Source organism: Heteronotia binoei, chromosome 13 (assembly GCF_032191835.1).
Source record: "Heteronotia binoei isolate CCM8104 ecotype False Entrance Well chromosome 13, APGP_CSIRO_Hbin_v1, whole genome shotgun sequence".
Lineage (NCBI taxonomy): Eukaryota > Metazoa > Chordata > Lepidosauria > Squamata > Gekkonidae > Heteronotia > Heteronotia binoei.
The window spans coordinates 55,019,450-55,040,131 of NC_083235.1; the positions used below are offsets into that span (position 1 = coordinate 55,019,450).

Here is a 20,682-nt window from a genome sequence, read left to right on the forward strand (position 1 = left end):
ATATTATCTGTGCATGTTTTCTGAGAATTTGCCTCACAAAAGTTGGAACTAGCCATTCAAAACAAAACAAAACAAACCCTTGATGGTTTAACCTTTTCTTAGTCTCTTTTTAAAAGCTTGGTCCCTAGACTACTTTTTAAATTTAGGACATAGCAGACTGTAGGGTTTGTAAGAGTATTTTCTAAGAGAAAACTTCTCGAAACAATTTGAGTATACTCACTTCTCCAAACTGCTGCCAATTGCTGTAGACTAGAATCCCTATTTCACCTAAAGGCATGCATTGGATTGGAGGAATGTTTATGAGTTCTAAGAAGCATCTCCATTTTCCACATGAGCAAAAACATGAGCTATTCCTTTTAAACTAATATTGCAGAGATTAATGTAGCTACTCTGCATTGAGTGGCTTGGAAAGTACTCCATATGACACTCACATTAACTAAAAAAAGAGTGAATTTGCCTTCTGCTAATGAGATTAGGACTGTGAGGTCACCTTATCACTATGCAACTATATTTGCAACTATATTTGGATCATAAATAGTTGCCAGTTTCAGTGAAGCATTTGGAATGGGTACTTGTTAAGCAGAAACTTGCAGGTCAAATTCCACCTGCCCTTCACCCCATCTGACATGTTCTAACCATTGCATTAGCACAAATACTGAACTTTTTAATCAAGAGGTTTCTTCCAGGAAATGGATGTGAATGAAACCCGACAAGCCAAGCACTTTAGTGCTTGAACCAATGTGTTAAGCCTTTATAATACAGGAACTTCACCAGGAAGCTCTGCCAAACAGACAAATTGATACTTACTGCTTCTCACCTGCTTTCACATTAGGCAGAACAGCTTTCAATCTACTGATGTATAGTACTTTGGTGTAGTGGTTAAATGCACAGACTCTTTTCTGGGAGAACCGGGTTTGATTCCCCACTCCCTCACTTACAGCTACTGCAATGGCCTTGAGTCAGTCATAGCTCACACAGAGCTGTCCTTGAAAGGGCAGCTTCTGGGAGAGCTCTCTTAGGCCTCCCCCCTCACAGGGTGTCTGTTGTTGGAGAGTAAGGTAAAGGAGATTGTAAGCCACTCTGAAATTAAGAGTGAAGGGCAGGGTATAAATCCAATATCTTCTTCATCTTCTAGGTTAAGATTCAGTAAGGCTAATATCTGTTTAGCCTCTGAAAAATAGGGAAACACACTAAAAGTGTTTGGCTCTCACTATGCTAAATAATTTTACAGCTACGAACTGGTACTATAATAATAGACCAGTGAGAAGTCTCCTTCTGAAGACAAGTGAACACCTGAGCATTTTCAGAGTATGAAGAAAGATCAGATTGTAAGGGGAAGGGCTTTCTCCACACCTATAAATCTTGCTTGTTTTGATACACTTTGAATATATAGTTTTGCATTTATATTATTACTTAAATATATAAGTGTGGCTTAATCAATTAAAAGCTGTTCAAAATTATTTCATATATAAATTGTTCTTTAATTCTCATTTAATTATTTTTCATCTGAAAGGTTTGTTGCAGACAGACTAACCAAACAGTTTTGATTCCTCTCCACTTAATGGTTTAGCCAAGCAGTTAGGAGTGCAGTTTACATTAAGACTGAGAACAGAATGTAGAGAGGCAGGATTTCCTTTTAGTATGCACACATATAGCATTGTTTCTGCTTATTATTTATAATGCTTCAAACATTTGCAAAATGTACTTGACAAGAGACAACAGTAGGGTAAAAAAGAAATGAACAAGTACACCACGAGAAGTGATTTCTTTATCATACCATGTTCAGACACATTCAGCAGCATCTCTATTTTGTTCTTCCTGATCCAAATCTCTACCATGAACTTTTAAACTGTCTTGTTTCAATAGCAAGAAAGAACTAAAGTCTGAAAATGTAACCATCTTTTTAAGCATGGAGTGAGAGTAACAGAAACAGTCTTGTCCACTTGTAAAATCATGCATTTATTATAAATCTTGCGCAGCTTCTTTTGGATGGAAGTAGGTGGAGATGGCAGAACTGCCTTTCAGATCTCAAATACAATAGTTCATTAGTGCTGAAATTTCTGTACGTACAGCATGGAAAAAAAAGAGAAACAAATGTATTAAAAATTGTACACAGAAAGACTCAATAAATAAAGGATAGCAAAATCTTATTTTCCTAGGTTGAGCTCACTCTACCAGACACATTGGGGAAAACATTTACTTGGCTTGTAAGCAGAATTATAAACAAAGGTGGGAAGAGACCAGACCTGTTTGGAAGCCCGCTATAAATCATAATATGGCGAGCAAGACTCTGTCTGAGGGACTGAAGTCAATGCAGTCATTCACAAGCTTAAGGCTGAAAAGGATCTCTGGGGCAGAGTTGAAGTATCAAAAAGTGATTTCTCTAGGGGCTGGGACATTAAAAAGTGTTTCAGGCTAAGAACAAGTGAAAAGAGCAGATAAAAAGCCCTACAAAGGAAAAAAACACTACATATTGCTCTTACACTCTATAAAATTCTCAACGCCCTGTAGAAAGACATATGAACATATGAAGCTGCCTTATACTGAATCAGACCTTTGGTCCATCAAAGTCAGTATTGTCTTCTCAGACTGGCAGCGGCTCTCCAGGGTCTCAAGCTGAGGTTTTTCACACCTATTTGGCCTGGACCCTTTTTTGGAGATGCCAGGGATTGAACCTGGGACCTTCTGCTTCCCAAGCAGATGCTCTACCACTGAGCCACCGTCCCTCCCCCTTGGAGTAGACACTGGGTGCTATTCTTCCTCCTTTGAACATATGAAGCTGCCTTCTACTGAATCAGACCTTTGGTCCATCAAAGTCAGTATTGTCTTCTCAGACTGGCAGCGGCTCTCCAGGGTCTCAAGCTGAGGTTTTTCACACCTATTTGCCTGGACCCTTTTTTTTGGAGATGCCAGGGATCGAACCTGGGACCTTCTGCTTCCCAAGCAGATGCTCTACCACTGAACCACCGCCCCTCCCCAATGACACAATCATTGGGAGCTTTCCTTGAAGAAACTAAACTTTCTCGGAAAGGGCGAAGCCGAGACAACCGTCCAACAGGACGGTTTAGGAAACCACAACAACCGCGCGACTTCCTTTTCTTCAAAAAGAAATATGGCGCCACGGAAACGGGCAAGGCTCTCCCCCTTCTCGCCACCCGGAAGTTTGTTGCCCTCCACAAACATGGCGGGCGAGACACGTCATGGGCAGCCGAAGCGGGCGGTTCCGGGTGAAGGCAGCAGCGATGGCGGCGAGTGCTGCCGAAGCCGCCGCCTTGGACGCCTTGAAGCGGGGCGGCCCGCGAGCGGCCGAAGCGCTCTTCGAGGCGCACACGGCAGCAGAACTGAGGGCGGTGGAGCGGCAGCTGCGCGCGGGCATCGAGGGGAAGCGCGAGGAGCTGCGGCAGATGGTGGGCGAGCGCTACCGGGACCTCATCGAGGCAGCCGACACCATCGCCGAGATGCGCCTCAGCGCCGAGCACCTCCTCGAGGCCGTGCGGGGGCTCCAGCAGCGCCGCGCGCGAGGACGAGCCGGGCCGATTCAGAACAGCCGCCGCGGCACCGGGATGCTGGGCCCAGAGGCAGGGGTGCAAAAGGTGGGGGGCCTTGGAGGCGTGGTTGGGCTGGGGGCGGGGGCTGAGCGGACTTCATGGGGCTCGGCCCAACGAGACAGCCCTCTTGGGCAGAGCTCCTGCGGCTTTAGTGCTTTCAGAAGTTCAACAGGTGCAGTTCTCAGTCTCATTCTGACTCAATTTTGGGAACACGTTACACGGTTGAACTGAATTTATCATCGTCACCGTTCATTACACTGATATGCTGTATGCCTTCTTTGTGAAAAGTAGAAGAGCATACAGAGAATTCCTAGAAGGTCCCCCACTCCTGTTTCATTTCAGCAAGGTTGCAGCAGCATCATGTGCTGGCTAATCATAGCCTTGTGCCTGCATACATTAATACCTACTAGGGTTGAAGACGCAAGAGCTCAGCCTCCCTCCTAGGAATCCTTGTGGTCGGTGAAAGGAAGGCCAAAACAAAGAGGCGGGGAGAGGAGGTGGCATAGCATCTGTTTTTATGAAGTGGAACTGTTCGTCTCTGGTGCTTGCTCAGGCTGGCCTTGGAAATGGAGGGAAGAGAACCAAGAATAGTGTTATGTCTTGCATTTAAGTCTTGATGTACAACACAGCGAATGCTACAGAGGCGACCAGTGGAAACCCACTGGTCCCCGGATGTAGCTCGCTAATATGCTCCGCCAATCAAGATCTGTGGCGGGAAGTTTAACTGGCCAGGATTGGACCTGGCCAGACGGAGGGGTTGTTCCGGGGCATGTATATAATCGGGACCCGGCCCTCTTTTCCCTCTTTTGTGATGTACTCACCTATAAAGTATGTTACCTTCAACACGTCTCGTCACTCAGTACATTATAAATATAAAAGCTGTCCATGTAGGTATCTCTCCCCGGACTTCAGTTCAGTCCTGGCCACACGCATTCTGTTTGTCATGCTGTGACATCACTTTATCCAGCACAAAGTAGTGGTTAGAGTATCAGACTGGAATCTGAGCTACCCAGGTTCAGTTTTCCACTTGGCCATGGAAACTTGCAGGGTGACTTTGGATCACACACACACACTCAGACTAACCTGCCTCACAGGGTCGTTGCAATGATAGAATGGAGGAAGGGAGAATGTTATAAACTGTGAAAAGTGGGGTGTAAATAAGTAGTAAAGTGGCTGGCTCTTGGCTGAACGACAAAATCAAACAATGTGAACCACCTACAGGTCCTGGATACTGTATTGAGGCTTACCATGTATGTGAAATAATATAACCTTGTGAATTAACCAAAACACAAAAAAAGCTTTCTAAGTCAGGGAAAATGCGCTCTTACAAGGGACAGAAAATAAATTAAAGGAAAGGAGGGGAGTGGAGAGGAAAAATCAACTCAGCCTGTTCAAGCTCTGAAGCTCTTGGAAAATCCTAGAGAAGGAATTTTGAAAAAGGAGGGTATGATTTTTTTAACTGTCACCCCCCCCCCCACGTTTATTCACAGGCTCCCACCTAGTAAAGAACTTCATAAAATAAAATACTTTAATTAATTGCTAGTTGCCTCATCTATTTGTATCAACTGATGCTAATTAAACTTTCCCCCCCAAAGACAGTGAAATTGCGAGGAGGGGCTCTTTTTAAGTTCTGTAAAGCCAATGTAATGCAGGTGGTTTGTGGAATGTACATTAACAAGAGGGCATGTACAATGGAGGCTGCAGTGAGGAGGGGAAGTAGGTGAGATCAGACAGAAAACCTGGTAGAATCCAATGGGTATTGAGAAGGGAAGGGAGCAACTCCCCAATTGTCATGGATACTTAGGTATCCAAGCAAATGGTCATATGCTTTAGCATTAAGGAGTATTGAGCTGGTCAGTCTCTGCATTTAGACATTTAGCTTCCCAAAAGAAGACAGTAATTAAAAAAAGATAAATAATGTTTAGTTAATGTCCTGTGCCTTGTGCTCCCTGATTATGTTATAAACTTCCCTGTGAGTAACTAAACTTCATATTATTCATGTGGTAAACAATAGGTTTTGAGATTCCTTTGCCTTAAATCTGTCAAGTGAACAAGGCTGGAATAAAACTTGTAGATGTAATTTATTTATTTATCGTTCTGTGGTTTTTAAACTCTGGATAAAGCTGCAAAGGAATATTGCCCAGAGTTCTACAGTGTTTTTAGAACTTGCACAAGTAGTGTCTTCTTGCTCAAGAGTGTCTTTTACAGCTTATGGGTGTTTCTCTTCATCCAGATAGCTCCCCAGTCACAGGAAAAATTCTATTGTTTGGCAGCCCAGATCCAACTGCTGCTGCAGATCCCTGAGAAAATCTGGACTGCGATGGAATCTTCCCAGTACTTGCAAGCCACTCAGTTGTACCTGCTCTGCTGCCACCTCCATGCCATCTTGCAGTTGGATGCATCTGGCACCCACTACAGCCCCATCCTCGCATGTTTCCCCATCCTTGCACGTCAAGTGGCAGCGAGTAACCATTTCAGGTAAGCAGCCAACCAGATTTGCCATTGTTTCTTAACCTGCTGTTGTAGTGTCTTATTTTGAACTGTAGGCTTTCTTGTTGCAAGGGAGGGGGGAAGGAATGATAGGCATAAAAGATGTACTGGGTAGGATCCAACAATCAGCTGCTTTCCCTTTGTCAGCCAGTCCTTTCAGATGCTGGGAAACTTTATCCCTAGTGTCACAGAACCCACATGTACTAATTACTCCATCGGTTCACTCCTCTCCTCACCACAGCTCACCTAGCTGTGAGGCTACTGCTACTGTCTTGGGGGTCACAAATGGCTGCTGAAGGGAGGGGAAGATCCACAATCCTTGTGCTGGAGCCAACTCATCTCATTTTCTGGTAGATAACCTAGAAACTATAGGACTGCAACTGTATCAGTAGGCATTGAACAAGATAGCTAACTCAGTTGCTGCTGATCTCCACACAGTTCTGAGAATTTCTGCTTTCAGCTTTCTACTACTTACGATTGCAAAGAATTCCAGAAAAACACCTAGTGTAGCTCTTAATATTTTAAAGAACGGTAGTGGTGCAAGTGGGATACACTTCTCTGCTCTTTGGCTCAGGGCAAGGTGTTGCTTTGATCAGGTGTGTAAGCTTCCTAACCCTTCTGTACAACCAGGATCTTTGCTAGTTTGCACACAAGGAAGGAGAGACCAAATTCAGGAGCTTAAGCAAACAATCTTTTTTTCAATGTGGACACTAAGAGGAAATGCATGAACAAATGGGTGCATTTCTCCAAGATTAAAAACCTATTCCAGGAGCGAGCCCTGTGCACATGGAGCCCAAATTTGAGTTTCTGCAATACTACTAACCATTTGATTTCCCTCTTCCTTGGACAGAACAGATCCTTGGTACTATAAAGTGGTCTTCTACATGCACGATCCTGGCTTCTGGACTTGGACTTTTAAACTTGGGGGAACATGTGTGTATCCCAGTGCTTGCACATAAGTTTTCTCCCATTGAGTGTTAGTACACATTCTTTTGATAATGTCAGAGGCACAGATCAAAACTCCCCCTAGTGTTGTATGAATGTCGTCTTTCGTTAATAGGCTTGATGCACATTCTTAAAACTGAATCACTATATAGAAAACATAAAAGCATAGTAGACCTGGCCTCAACCTTGGATTAGCATATGGCTGTCACAGTGTGGAGTTTAGGGACTTTGGCACTTTACATGTTAGTAAGAGATTCACCTGATTGTTGATTATATATTGTAGTCTTGTCTAGATGGGTAGCTTTTCTTTGACAGTGTATAATAGAGTAGTGTAGGGCTTACAGTCTCTGAGTAGCATTGTGGAGACCTAAGATTGAACCCAGTTTCACCAAAGAATCTTACTGGCAGCTTTGACCCAGTTACTTTCTCTCAGCTTTACTTACCCACAGGGATGTTGTGAGGATAAAATGGAGGGGAGAAGAATGTAAAATGGATGAGGGAATTACAGTGTTGTAAGATGGTTTGGGCCCCATTTTGGGGGAAAGCATGATGTAAAAGATATAAATAGAAATCCAAGGCTTTTTACAACATAAGATTAGGGCAATGTGGGCAAGTGTATCCTGTTGACGTCTTTCCCTAACTTTTAATGGAAATAGCTTTAGATCTGGTTTAATAACTCTGGATATGACAGTCACATAAATGGCTATATCTATATTCTCAGTTTAGGACTTTTATTTTTGATGTTAGGCATCCCTAGAAGACAATTTTTCCCCCTCCAGTTCTTGCTTTGAACATGCAGCGTTACCTTACACTATGGCAGATCATGGTCTGGTCTGCTTTGGCAAGGAGGAGCTCACTGTGGTCTCAAACAAAGAGAAGGTTTTCCCCAAACCTGCTGTTAAATATTCTAACTGGAGATGTCAGGGATTGAAACCACGATCTGCTGTATGAAGAGCATATGCTCTGTTATTGAACTACGGATTTGAAGTTTAAAGTTCTTTTTTTAGTAATGCATCTCCCCCTATGTCTCCTACGTAGGTGCACTATCTTACAGGAGAGCAAGTCACTGTTGAAATCCCAGACTGTTTTGGACCAAGCAGTAGCAGAAGCTTTATGTTCAATCATGCTTCTTGAAGATAGCTCTCCACGCCAGGCTCTGGCAGATTTCCTGCTGGCCAGGAAATCTGCAATTCAGCAGCTTTTGAACCAGCCTCATCATGGTAAGCACAAGCATTATCTCCTAGATCAGTGCAAATGTTGTCCAGTCTTTTTCCCGATCTTTGGGGGAGCTAATATGATCACGGTTTCGCATATTTTTCAGGGTTCTTTCCTGTTGGTATCACTATATTGAGTGTAATGTGTCAATATCAGGGATGCAAATATTTCCTCTATAAAGCAATAGGAGCAGGTGAGGATATCTGATATCCTTGGAGAAGACACTATCAGCAGCTCTGGGTTAATTTAAGCTGCTGATAAGGATATAGGGCTTTTCCCCCAGCGGCTCTTTTCCTGACTGGCTGCATCATCCAGCATTCTTGTGTCTAACCGTTAGATAAAATTTACATGATTACTGTTTTCCTCTGTTCTGAAACATTAAATGAGGAAGATACGGAACAATGTTAAGATATCTAGCGTTTACTTTCTTTTTGCCAACAACACAGCAAAAGGTTTATTTGCCCATGTCTTTCACAGCAGTGATTCTTAGTTGCTAAATAAGAATGTGAACTTGGCTGCCACTCAATCAGCTATAATTTCTTCTAAACAGATGCAGGCATAAAAGCACAAGTCTGCTCCTTGGTAGAGCTCCTAGCCACCACGCTATATCAAGCTCATGCCCTTTTCTACACCTTGCCAGAAGGCATGCCCTCAGACCCATCCCTCCCTTCTGGCTTGCTCTTCTCAGCACTGGAGACGATCACAAGCCAGCATCCGGCAGGTGAGCAGGAAGGGAAGCAGAAGCAGAGGCACTACAAAGGGGCATCTCCTTGTCTGGTTGGGACATAGTACAGTCTCTTCTCTTGCTGTACAGTTCTCTTCATGAAATGCTTCTGTTGGTGGAAATAAGAGCCAGTTTGGTGTAGTGGCTAAGTGCGTGGACTCTTATCTGGGAGAACTGGGTTTGATTCCCCACTCTTTTATATGCACCTACTGGAATGACCTTGGGTCAGTCATAACTCTCTCAGCTGTTTTACTCAAGAGCAGTTTTCAGAGAGCTCTCTCAGCTCCACCTACCTCACAGGTGTCTGCTGTGGGGAGGGGAAGGGAAAGGAGATTGTAAGTTGCTCTGAGACTCTGAGCGAAGGGCAGTGTATAAATCTAGTCTCCTCCTCCTCTTCTTCTTAGGTAAAGGCATAACAGTTTTGAAAGAAGAAACCAAGTTGAGCACCTGGTTCAAATATTTGCCTCCTTCCATAACAGAATTCCAGCTGACCCTCAGAACTTTGGCACATCCCATTAGCCAGGATTACCTTAAAGATACACTGCAGAAATGGATCAACATGTGAGTCTGTGAGGAGCTTCTCTTGCTGGAGGCACTTGTCATTGTTTCCCAATGGGAAAGCATACTGTGTGTTTCCTTGCAGGCTTATGGTTGTGGGAGAAATGTAGTGGTTATGCAGCAGACACCATCCCTGTTCTGCCAGTTGTGTGAATTATAAGAGACTTATGAGTAGCACAAGCGTACATGCAGATTTTTTTAAATTTATTTATTTATTTAATGAACTTATATCCCGCCCTTCTCACCGAAGTGTCTCAGGGCGGCTCACAACATAATGATTCATACAATTCCATTTAAAACATTTACAGATACAATAAAAGCATAGTTAATAAAACAAGATAAAATAAAGCCAGCGGTCTATAAGAGCATTTTGTTCCATCCAAAGATGTTCCATCCAAAGTATCAGTTAGGTATTATAGGCCTGCCGGAAGAGGGCTGTCTTGCAGGCCCTGCGGAACTGCCCTAGGTCCCGCAGGGCCCGCACCTCCTCCGGCAGCTGGTTCCACCAGTAAGGTGCCGCTGTTGAGAAGGCCCGATCCCTGGTGGATTTTAGGCGGGCCTCCTTTGGCCCAGGGACTACCAGCAGATTTTGTGAGCCGGAACGTAGTACTCTCTGGGGAACGTGTGGGGAGAGACGGTCCCTAAGGTAGGCAGGTCCTAGGCCATACAGGGCTTTAAAGGTAATGACCAACACCTTGTACTGGACTCGGAATGTTACTGGCAGCCAGTGCAGATCCCGGAGCCCCGGCCGAATGTGCTCCCATCTTGGGAGCCCTAATAGCAGCCGGGCAGCAGCGTTCTGCACCAACTGCAGTTTCCGGGTCCGGCACAAGGGTAGCCCCATGTAGAGGGCATTACAGTAGTCCAACCTCGAGGTGACCGTAGCATGAATCACTGTTGCTAGGTCGTCGCGCTCCAGGAAGGGGGCCAACTGTCTTGCCCGCCTAAGGTGAAAAAAAGTGGACTTGGCAGTGGCTGCTATCTGAGCCTCCATCGTCAGAGAAGGCTCCAATAGCACCCCCAGGCTCTTGACCCTGCCCGACGCTGTCAGCGGCGCGCCGTCAAAAACTGGCAGGGGGATTTCCCTTCCCGGGCCGCAGCGACCCAAGCAAAGGACCTCTGTCTTCGCTGGGTTCAGCTTCAGCCCGCTCAGCCTAAGCCACCTAGCCACTGCCTGTAACGCCCGGTCCAGATTTTCTGGGACGCAGGCGGGCCGGCCGTCCATAAGCAGATAGAGCTGGGTGTCATCCGCATATTGGTGACAACCCAGCCCATACCTTCGGGCAATCTGGGCAAGGGGGCGCATATAGATGTTGAATAACATCGGGGAAAGTACCGCCCCTTGAGGCACGCCGCAGTCAAGCGTGTGTCTCTGGGACAGTTCCTCCCCAATCGCCACCCTTTGTCCCCGACCATCAAGGAAAGAGGAAAGCCATTGCAAGGCCAGCCCCTGAATCCCAGCGTCGGCAAGGCGGCGCGCCAGAAGCCGATGGTCGACCGTATCGAACGCTGCCGATAGGTCCAACAACATCAGCACCGCTGAGCCGCCTTGATCCAGATGCCGCTGAAGGTCATCCACCAGGGCGACCAGCACCGTCTCCGTCCCATGGCCTGGGCGGAAGCCAGATTGGTAGGGGTCAAGGATAGAAGCATCCTCCAGGAAACTCTGTAGCTGCAACGCCACTGCCCTCTCAATAAGTTTGCCCAAAAAGGGCAAATTCGAGACCGGCCGATAGTGTGCCAATTCGGCCGGATCTAATGTTGTTTTCTTCAAGAGGGGACGGACCACCGCCTCCTTAAGCGCTGATGGAAAACGCCCCTCCAGTAGGGATCTATTTATGATATCCCGTATAGGATATCTTAGCTCCCTCTGGCAGGTCTTAATAAGCCAAGAGGGGCATGTGTTGGAGTGTTGGAGTTTGGTCCTGTACTGATCATGCTGGCAGGGCAGAGAGAAGGTCCAGCATTTATTTATTCAGGCTCAATGGGCAACCCTAACATGCACTGTGTCCTAGTTTACGGTAACTAAGAGACTGGGACTAAGGTTTTTTGTAAATGACCACCAATGTTAAAAGTCCCCCACCCCTCCAACCACTTAAGAAGACTGAACATAGTTTGTTCGGGGAGAATGTGGCTTTATTTTTATATTGTTATCATAATGTTGATTTATGGTTCCATACGCGTGACCTTTGTTGGGTATACGTAGTATCACTTATATAAGCACATAAGTGATCCTCAGTGCAGCCATTCTGTACACATTTTATGTGTTCATTAAATATGTATTCCACCTTTCCATTAAAATGCTCAAGGGGCTAACAAAAATCAAAGGTGCATCAGTACAAAATAAAAACCTGAGAGGTGGTGCTTTTCTTGATTAGGGGGGAATCCTAACCCTGTTTTCTGTTGACAGAAGATGCTTCTAGCAGCAGAAGAGTGGTGGTAATCATTCGCCCTCCCACTTATGCACCCTCACTTTCCATTATGTTCCTGGGAGTCCATTGACTCTAGGGAAATTTTTTCAGGGGGCATGATGAGACAACAAAGATTGCTTATGTTGCTCTGATCACACTCAGTGGGATTCATCAAGTGGTTCAAGCGATTGTCGTAAGTTTGACAGTGGGGAGATGTCCTTGGGCCTTTTCTTGGACTATTTGGTGTTTTTTTCTGCTTGCAGCAGGGATGACAGGAAGAAATTGCGTAGGAAGAAATAGCCTTTCAAGAAGAAATTGTTTAGGAAAACAGGAAGAAATTTATAGGAAGAAACAGTCTTTCGATTGTAAAGGGAGTTGTGCAATTCGCTACTCACTGTCCAACATTTCTTTCAGGTGCAAGGAAGATATAAGAATTGGAATTACGAACTTGCTGGTGTATGTGAAGAGCCTGAAAGGTCTGGCTGGGATCCGTGATGCAGTGTGGGAGCTGCTCACTAGTGAGTCCATGAGCCAGAACTGGGAGACTGTGTGTTGCCGGCTCCTAGACAAGCCCATTTCTTTCTGGGAAGATCTGTTGCAACAGCTCTTCTTGGACAGATTACAGGTGAGAAACTTGGCTAGGTATCTGTAGCCTTAGGCATTTGATTTAAATGTATTCTGAGTTAAGGAAATGGATTTCTTGGGAACAAATAGCCCCTCTTGAGAAGGTCTGCATTGGAACTGTTAGTATTTGGTTTCCTCATTGGTTGTGCTTATGTACTCGGGGTGTAAAAGGAACCTGGTTCATAAAAATACTGATATTGTACATGTCAGGGAGCATTTTGGGGGAAGATGAGAAGGTTGTGCAATATTAATGAAATGCTTCTGTTGGTGGAAATGCTCAGTGATGCTCAGTGAAATACAAGCCATTGGGAGGAAATTTGCTTTCTATGAACAGCCTGTTGTCACCCACAGCACACCAGCTTCCTGTTTGTCTTGATCCCTCATTGTTTCTGTACAAGTCTCCCAAGTCTTTATGACTGCATTTCTCCCCCCCTGCAGATCTACCCTATATATCTGCTTGCTTCTTCTTGCCTGTTTTGCATGGAAAGGAACGCTCAGCTACAGGCTTAGTAGCAAGAAGCCTGCCATGCTGACTAGCTGCCTTAACTCTGATTAGTCAGCTTCCATTTTGAGTACAGTCACAAGAAGTATCTTAGGGGGCAAAAAAGGGGCAGATCTTAAAGGCATTTCTCACAACCTAAAACAGAGTTCCCTCTGTATTTCTCGCTAACCATAAAGCCATTCCCATACTTCTGCTGTGCCAACTGCTATTTATGCATGTAATGAGCTTTTCTTTTTCAGACTCTGACCAAGGAAGGATTTGATGACATTGCCACCAGCTCTGGCGAGCTCCTTACACTGGCTGTACAAGAGCTCGAAGCTAAGTTTGGCAGCCCAACCCACAACAAGCACATACTGTTTGAACAGAATATGGCCTCTTTCTTGTGGTCTGAGAGTCCTAATGACTTGCTGCCTGATGCTGCCTGGATCACAGTGGCAAATCGCAGCCAGTTCACCAAGAGTGGCTTGTCCATGAAGGCTCAGGCTCACAGCCCTTGCATCCAGAGCTTCTGCAGTGCTCTGGATGCCAAGATGAAGGCCAAGCTGGATGACCTTCTGTCCTACTTGCCCTCAGGCTCCCCTCTAGCCAAGGAGACTCTGAAAATGCAGTCCCGGAACTCTGCCTTTGACAGATATGCTGACACGGGCACAGTGGAAGAACTGTTGCGCAACCACTGCATCTGCTGTGTGGATTATGTGCTGGGCAGCATAAGGGAAGAGCTACATCGTGCTGAGGGTGTGCTCCAGGGGTGTCAGGATGCTTTGCACAGCCCCACACTAAACACTGTACTCTTTATGGCACGGCTCTGCCGGTCACTGGGGGAGTTGTGCCCACACCTGAAACAGTGCATTCTGGGTAAACCAGGTAGTCCAGAGGGTGTAACAAGGGAGCTCTGGTCTCTGAAAAAGGTGGGCAAAGGGAAAACTCAAGAAGTGAATCCCATAAAGGCTAAATGGCAAGAGCTGAATGAATGCTTGCTGCAGGAAAGCCTATCTGCCTATCGAATATGGAGCAATGTTGTTGCTAAAGTGAGTGGCTTTAATATATATATTAAAGGTCAGAGTGGCTCTAATATATATATATATATATATATATATATATATATATATATATATATATATATATTAAAAAAAAATGAGAAAGTACTATAAAAGGGACTCAAAAAGAAGAGAAAAGTTATATAGCAAATTATTTTATTTATATCATAGGTTATAATATATTACAGGATATATAGAACAGAAAATAATTCATTGTATGTACATTTGCCTTCCTGAGGGTTTTGACAGGACATGGGATAGCAGAACAAGATATGGCTGAGGTCAGAGTTGCTGGCACCCAGTTCTTTTCCATCTTTTCCTTGATATTGGCACCTGCCTCCCAACAGGTGAAAACTAGTTGCTTTGTAGAGAAACAGTTTGGGGTGTATGTATTAAATGGTTTAAACAACTGGAAAAAATCAGTTTAGAATTGGGAAGCTGCTAATGAGGTCTAGATAGCAAATCTAGAAATCAGTTTGTAGACATTTTAAATTTAGATATTGGATATGTTTGTGGTTGCTGTGTGCAGACTACTGACAGGGTCAGAACATCGTTCAGGCATAACCGGACGACCTCTGACTTGGCTCCAGCACTGCCCGGTTACTGATCTTGTTTGTGTTTCATGCTAGGTCCTGGTTCAGAACATCATGCAGTCCTTACTGAAAGATGAAGCTGGGTCCATTCTAGCCACAGCTACCAACTGGGAGGAAATTGAAATTGAGGAAGAGACTGAGGCTGGAAGTAGTATTAAGTCCAAGATACGATTGCCTGTCCAGGTGAGATTAACGGCAGTGGCAGTCTAAAATGTACCTAAAAACAGCAAGAGCTCAGTGTTATGAACAAAGATCAGTCTACACAGTGTTTAGTGTATCTATGATGAGAGAAAACTGACATTCAGAATCACCCAGGAGCCCTTAATCAGGCTTGTCATTCACACTCCCACGGCAGGGTATTACAAACCTGCTGGCTGTTTCCCACCTTGAGGAACTGAGGAGTGGGAGGGGGAAAAAGACCTCCAACATAGAGACACTGTAGGAATTTAGCTATTATTTAGAAATGTATGTGCCATCTGTCCAGAAAGCTGCTTGAGGCAACTTACAACTGGTAACTGATTTTTCCTAATCTCTGTAGTAAAGATCACAGAGACTGGAAGGGTGGTGGCATTGCATCCTTCCTGAACTCTTGTCTCCTCAGACACCTCCTCCGTTCTGGCATTTGCCAAGGCAGTGTTGGAAACCCTACCTTGAGCCCTCCTTGTTTCCAAAGTTCCCTAAGATGTACATTGTAACTGGCTTGTCCGTCCTTTCTTCTTTTCATGCCTTCAAAGAAGGAAGGGCGGTTACCAGGACCCAATACCTACTTCCAGTGTTGTCACCTCTCAGAAATGTGTAGGTTTCCATTGCGGAATGGTTGCAGGTGTATTTTAGAATGGGACATAATACATAGCAGGAGAGGGCATCAACTTGGAAAGCTCACTTTACCTACCAAAAAAAGAGTTCTCCAAGTCTCTGGAACTTGAGCAAACTGTCCTACTCCTTCCCTTTCTTTCATTTAACTTGGTTGCTTTCAGCATCCTGTTTCTTCTGCTGCATTATCAGACTATTTTAGAGCTTTATGACTTTCTTTAGATTAATTTATAACCTTTTTTTTCTCCTTCCTTTCTGAGATCTCCAAGTAGATGGAATCCTGTACTTTCTGTCGGAGGGGCATCATTGCGCTGCTTCTCCGGTCCGCACAAGGGCTAGCTAGTTTGCTGGTTAGATATAATGATGGACCATTGATGCCCAACATTGCTACCAAATAAATGTGGGACTAGGTAAATGAAAATCCTCTTTCCAGAATGTGTACCCCTATGCCCTGTTTTAATATTCTTTGCAGCCATCCTGGAGTGTCCAAGCCCTTCTCTTCAGCTTGTGCCAAGAAGTCAGTCGAGTCGGTGGTCACACCCTTCCAAAGGTCACCTTGCAAGAACTACTGAAGACTTGTATGACCGAAATATTAGCCGGCTATGAAAAACTGTCAGAAGGGAAACAGGAAAAGGTGTGTGACTGTCAGCTACCGTAGTGTTGGATCAGTGTGCTGTGGTACAAAGACAGGTTTGAAAAGCTGGGAAATTAAAGTATGAATTGCTGAAAGTAAAACCACCATGATTCCCTACCCCTTTCAGCTTTACTGTAGGTTTAAATCTCTCCCCTCCTGCCCCCAGGTTACCAGGTTTATTAATCAAGGAAGCCCTAAGGAGTCTGGGCAGCTTTTGTGTAGAAAAGGCACAGACCTTTGACCACCTTGGACACAATTATGTCACATGTTCCCATTCCTGCTCGTGTATGTGGTTTTTCAGCAATTGCAAATCAAATGATAACCCTTCATTTACTAATTCATTGTATGTTGTGAGGTCTTTATTCTGTGCTGAAAACTAGACAGTGTTGCAAAACATGAAAACAATTTCTTCTGGATCAGACCAACCCAAGATTACCATAAAAAGGAAGGGCTGGTCAGGCTGGGTATTTATGAAGTGCTGTTCATCATCTGCTTTGACCTGGATGGCCCAGTCTCATCAAGTGAGACTTAAAGTGGTTGTTTAACTTTTCCTTCCAAAAAGTGTGTTGTTGGGAGACCAGGCATTCGTTGATGAATGTGTTTAATTACATCTCTTTTCCCTTTTCTCTGAAGAAAGAAGGAATGCTGCCAATCACCCAGAACAGGGCTTTACAACTCTTATATGATCTTCAGTATCTGAACATAGTGCTGACAACAAAGAGAGAAGATATGAAAAGCAGCAGAAGCAAGCAAGATTCCAGGTGCAGTACACCAGCGAGGGTTGAGCAGGGTTGCTTTTTCTATAGCTGCAGCTATCCAGAATGTTGCTGCCCCTTTAGTGAGAAGGGGACAGAACTGAATCCTCACCTGTTCTGCTCTGATATCAGTGTGCATTTGGCGACAAAAGGGGGTGAGGCTAAACAAACATGGCTAGAAACATCCCAGTTCCACTGGGCTAGCCATATTAATTAGCTCATACAAATGGTGCTAAACTAAGCCGCCTGTGGGTCTCCCACCCTCTTTTATAGTATGAATGACAAGTCCTCAACTATGAGATACAGCAGTGCTTCTAATAACAAGAAAAGTTACAACAGCTTCCAGGAAAGGTTGCTGTAGGCCTCCTTGTTATAAACAGGGTAAGAGAATGCACGTTGAAACACAGGAAACTACTAGACTTTTGGCACAAGTGTAACTGAACGGTGAGATGTAGCTTTGAATACTGTAGCCAGTTTGGTGTAGTGGTTAAGTGTGCAGACTCTTATCTGGGAGAACCGGGTTTGATTCCCCACTCCTCCACTTGCACCTGCTGGAATGGCCTTGGGTCAGCTGTAGCTCTGGCAGAGATTGTCCTTGAAAGGGCAGCTGCTGTGAGAGCCCTCTCCAGCCCCACCCACCTCACAGGGTGTCTGTTGTGGGGGAGGAAGGTAAAGGCAATTGTGAGCCGCTCTGAGACTCTTCGGAGTGGAGGGCGGGATATAAATCCAATATCTTCTTCTTCATCTTCTTCTACTGGAATGCATTTTTCACATTAAGAAACTGAGCAATAGTTGGTTATCTGACTGCAGCACTTAGTTTTCAGGCATTGTATAATGGAGTTAAGATTAAACAGTTGAGTTTTCAACTGTCAGTGAAGATGTAACCTCTCCATGGCACACTTAAAGTATTTCCCTGTTCAGTAGCAGATCTTTTCTATGATTCATGATTGCAAACAGGACAGCTTTCTCATTTCAGAACTGAGAAACTGATAGACTTTCTGGAAAGCTACATAGATCCCTTTGACTTGGATGTCTTCACTCCACACTTAAACAGCAACCTTAACCGCCTGGTGCAGCGAACCTCTGTAAGTTCCAAAGTATCCTCTCACAATAGGATAAAAAATATTGTAAAATATTTTTGGCTACTGTAGACTCACCGCACAGATTTAGATTGACTTCAGGCATACAGATATGGTATGATAACAGGATAAACGACAGTGGCCTGTATCCTACGTTCCACTAAGCAAAGTGGACACCACTCACTATTGACTAATTGGGGTGGTTTTAGACAAGTGTTTTGACGTAAGCACAGGTGGCCATTAGAGAGCTATCAACACAGGACACAACCATAACCTACCAGGAATATTTGACAGCTGAATATTCTGCCATCCAAACAAGTGAACTTCCTTTTTCCTTCCCTCTAGGTTTTATTTGGCTTATTAATTGGGGCAGAGAACCAGTACACTAGTCGAAGCAGTGGTCCAGCTTCTCAAGAGTCACACAACACTCTACCTCTGGCATCTAGTCAAATCAGGTAAGTGACTCCTGTTACATTCAATAGAAAGCACTTCTTAGAAACAAAGCAACTGGGAATGGGAAGTATAGTTCTCACAGTTTTCGCTTCTTTAAGGTTTGGGCTTTTGCCACTCAGCATGTCAAGTTCTCGGAAGACTAAGTCAGTTCTGAGAAGTTCTGAACATAAAGCTCAGGTTGGTATATATGCTCTAACTCATTGTCCCCCCCCCCCATTCTATTCCCCAGTGTTGCCAGAGGCATTAAGTCTTCCAAACATTTCAGTTCATTTATACTCCCCTCCCCCATGGGAACCTAAGGTGGCTTACAACATTCTTCCCCACTATGTTTTATCCTCACAACCTATGGCGTAGGTTTGAGTGTGTACAACTGGGCTATAGTCACCTAAGGAAGCCTCCCGTGGCAGAGTGAGAAATAACCTGGGTCTCCCAGATCCTAGTCTAACACTAAGCACTACGCCATGCTGGCTGTCAAAATAGTTTCCTAGGGAAACAAGGTAAAAGAAGTTTAGTAGAATTTCCTCTGAAAAGGCCCCCAAATAACATTTAAAATCTATTTTTAGACTTAAAGAATAATTTACCAGTTTTATAGGGTTATAAACTGAACTCATCAAGGTTTTAAATGGGTTGACCGTTTGAAGGACAGACTCTATTGTACATTAACAGCTCTAAACCTACCTTCAGTCTTCTTGCCTTCTATTAAAAGTAGTTTTAAAAAGGAATGTTATAGGGGTGGCTATCTAACTATCTTGTACCCTTCATTCCAGTATGATGCTGACCAGTAACTCCAGAAGAAGCCTTTGCTGGGGTATCAAAGTCTGTGTGAATTGAGTGGCTTTTCCTTTGTTTGTAGATTTGTGTTTTGCATTTGTGGAAAGCTGTTGCTGTGACAGAGCCTATTTCCTGCAGGCTACAGAACCCAGTAGCATTCTGCCAAGCTGGTATTTGAGGAATTGAATGCTGTAGTGACACTGTTACTGTGGTCCCAGTATTGCCTGCACGGTGCTGAAGGGCACTGACTAATCGTTTGCGATAGCTGGTAGTGCCTGATATGTTAAAGGCAAACGAATCTAACAGTCTGCATATTTAAAATGGAAAATGCTGAATCCTACAGCTGGAATTTCTAACATTTTACACAGCAACAGTGGTTAGTGTTCTGTATGCATTTTCCATGGAGAAAAATGTGTAGTCCAAAACAAAACTGAGGAAAATCAACATTAAACTCCACTCATGTTGAATCTATTGAACAATGTTTAATTTAAAAGCACACTATGCTGCACCAGAAAACTCAATTTTGGGTTGTCAGTTATGTGGAGTTACACATTAGTGCTTATTTTAACATTTCCCGTCCTCTTGTATGGATGTGCTATAGCCTCAGATTGCCAAGCTTTCGAGGATGGTTGTGCACTTTCCTTGATGGAATTTAGATTTTAGGTGTATATGAAAAGATGGCCTATGTGGCTAAGTAATTTTTTTTGAATAGTTTGATGAGGCAGTGGATCAAATTTTTTATGCTATAGTTATGTCTCATTAGAGTAATGTTTTTTTTAATGTGAACTGCTTTGGACAACATTTTTGGGAACCATGTTATATAAAGTGGAAAGAGGCAGAAGTCTGACTACTTCAGAGTGACATCCAGTATGGGTTAAAAAGGAGGTGCTGTTCCTTTCCAAGGTCTTCAGTCAGAGCCTTCCAACTTGGGGGTGGCTAGGTGAGCTTAACACAGAACCATTCTCCATGTCTGGGGCAGGGTAGTCCTATCTAGCTTCTAACCAGGTATGTGTTCTTGCTCTTAATTAAAAGTAGTAATGTTAGATAAGCTATTGACTTTCTTTTGTTAAACACAATAGACTCCAGCTCCAGCCCTTACAAGAGCAGAAGAGACATTCCGGCCTGGGTCCCTATTCAGACAACTTGCCTCAGAAGAGGAAGATACATCAGCATCATCCTTGTTTAAGCTTGGCTGGCTCTCCAGCATGACCAAGTGATCTAGTTAAGTGTGAATGTTCTTGGTACTGTAAAATAACCTTGAAGGCAGATGCTAGACTCTTCAACCCTGGTTAAACCAAATCAGTTATTTGTAGGCTCTGTGGTTATGCAACCGGAAGCTACTACATAATTCTTCACAAACAAGACCATTTTTTACAAAAACCAACCTAGTTTTTGAACAGAAGCTAACTAATGGTTCCTATGTAACTAATGGTTCCTATGATTACAGCAAAGAAATAAAGCAGTCCCATTTCTGTTCAGACTTTAGTACAGCTACCTCCTTGTCTACAGCTTCTGGCCTGATGTTTCTAA

General features: G+C 44.1%; 1 protein-coding gene across 3 annotated transcripts; it reads left to right on the forward strand.

Annotated features, from left to right (window-relative positions):
- Nucleotides 1-3,194: 3,194 nt before the first annotated feature.
- COG1 (component of oligomeric golgi complex 1) lies at nt 3,195-20,630 on the forward strand. Of its 3 annotated transcripts, none has more exons than XM_060252316.1 (14): nt 3,195-3,593; nt 5,782-6,026; nt 8,022-8,203; nt 8,749-8,919; nt 9,327-9,483; nt 12,306-12,516; nt 13,257-14,045; nt 14,684-14,830; nt 15,933-16,094; nt 16,728-16,855; nt 17,826-17,934; nt 18,274-18,383; nt 18,480-18,558; nt 20,232-20,630. In XM_060252316.1, the coding sequence occupies exons 1-14, from the start codon at nt 3,201-3,203 to the stop codon at nt 20,367-20,369; spliced, it is 3,021 nt and encodes a 1,006-aa protein (XP_060108299.1). In that variant the 5' UTR covers nt 3,195-3,200; the 3' UTR covers nt 20,370-20,630. The 3 variants fall into 3 exon arrangements, with proteins under 3 accessions (XP_060108299.1, XP_060108300.1, XP_060108301.1); XM_060252317.1 differs by having other exon boundaries at nt 20,238-20,630; XM_060252318.1 differs by lacking the exon at nt 20,232-20,630 and adding an exon at nt 19,149-19,343.
- Nucleotides 20,631-20,682: the final 52 nt, after the last annotated feature.

Excerpts from the sequence above, each read along its gene's own strand:
- COG1 (XM_060252316.1), top strand. The coding sequence starts at position 3,201 with ATGGGCAGCCGAAGCGGGCGGTTCCGGGTGAAGGCAGCAGCGATGGCG. Across the intron at positions 6,027-8,021 it reads GCAGCGAGTAACCATTTCAG|GTGCACTATCTTACAGGAGA; the intron begins GTAAGCAGCCAA and ends TCTCCTACGTAG. Across the intron at positions 16,856-17,825 it reads AGAAGCAAGCAAGATTCCAG|AACTGAGAAACTGATAGACT; the intron begins GTGCAGTACACC and ends TTCTCATTTCAG.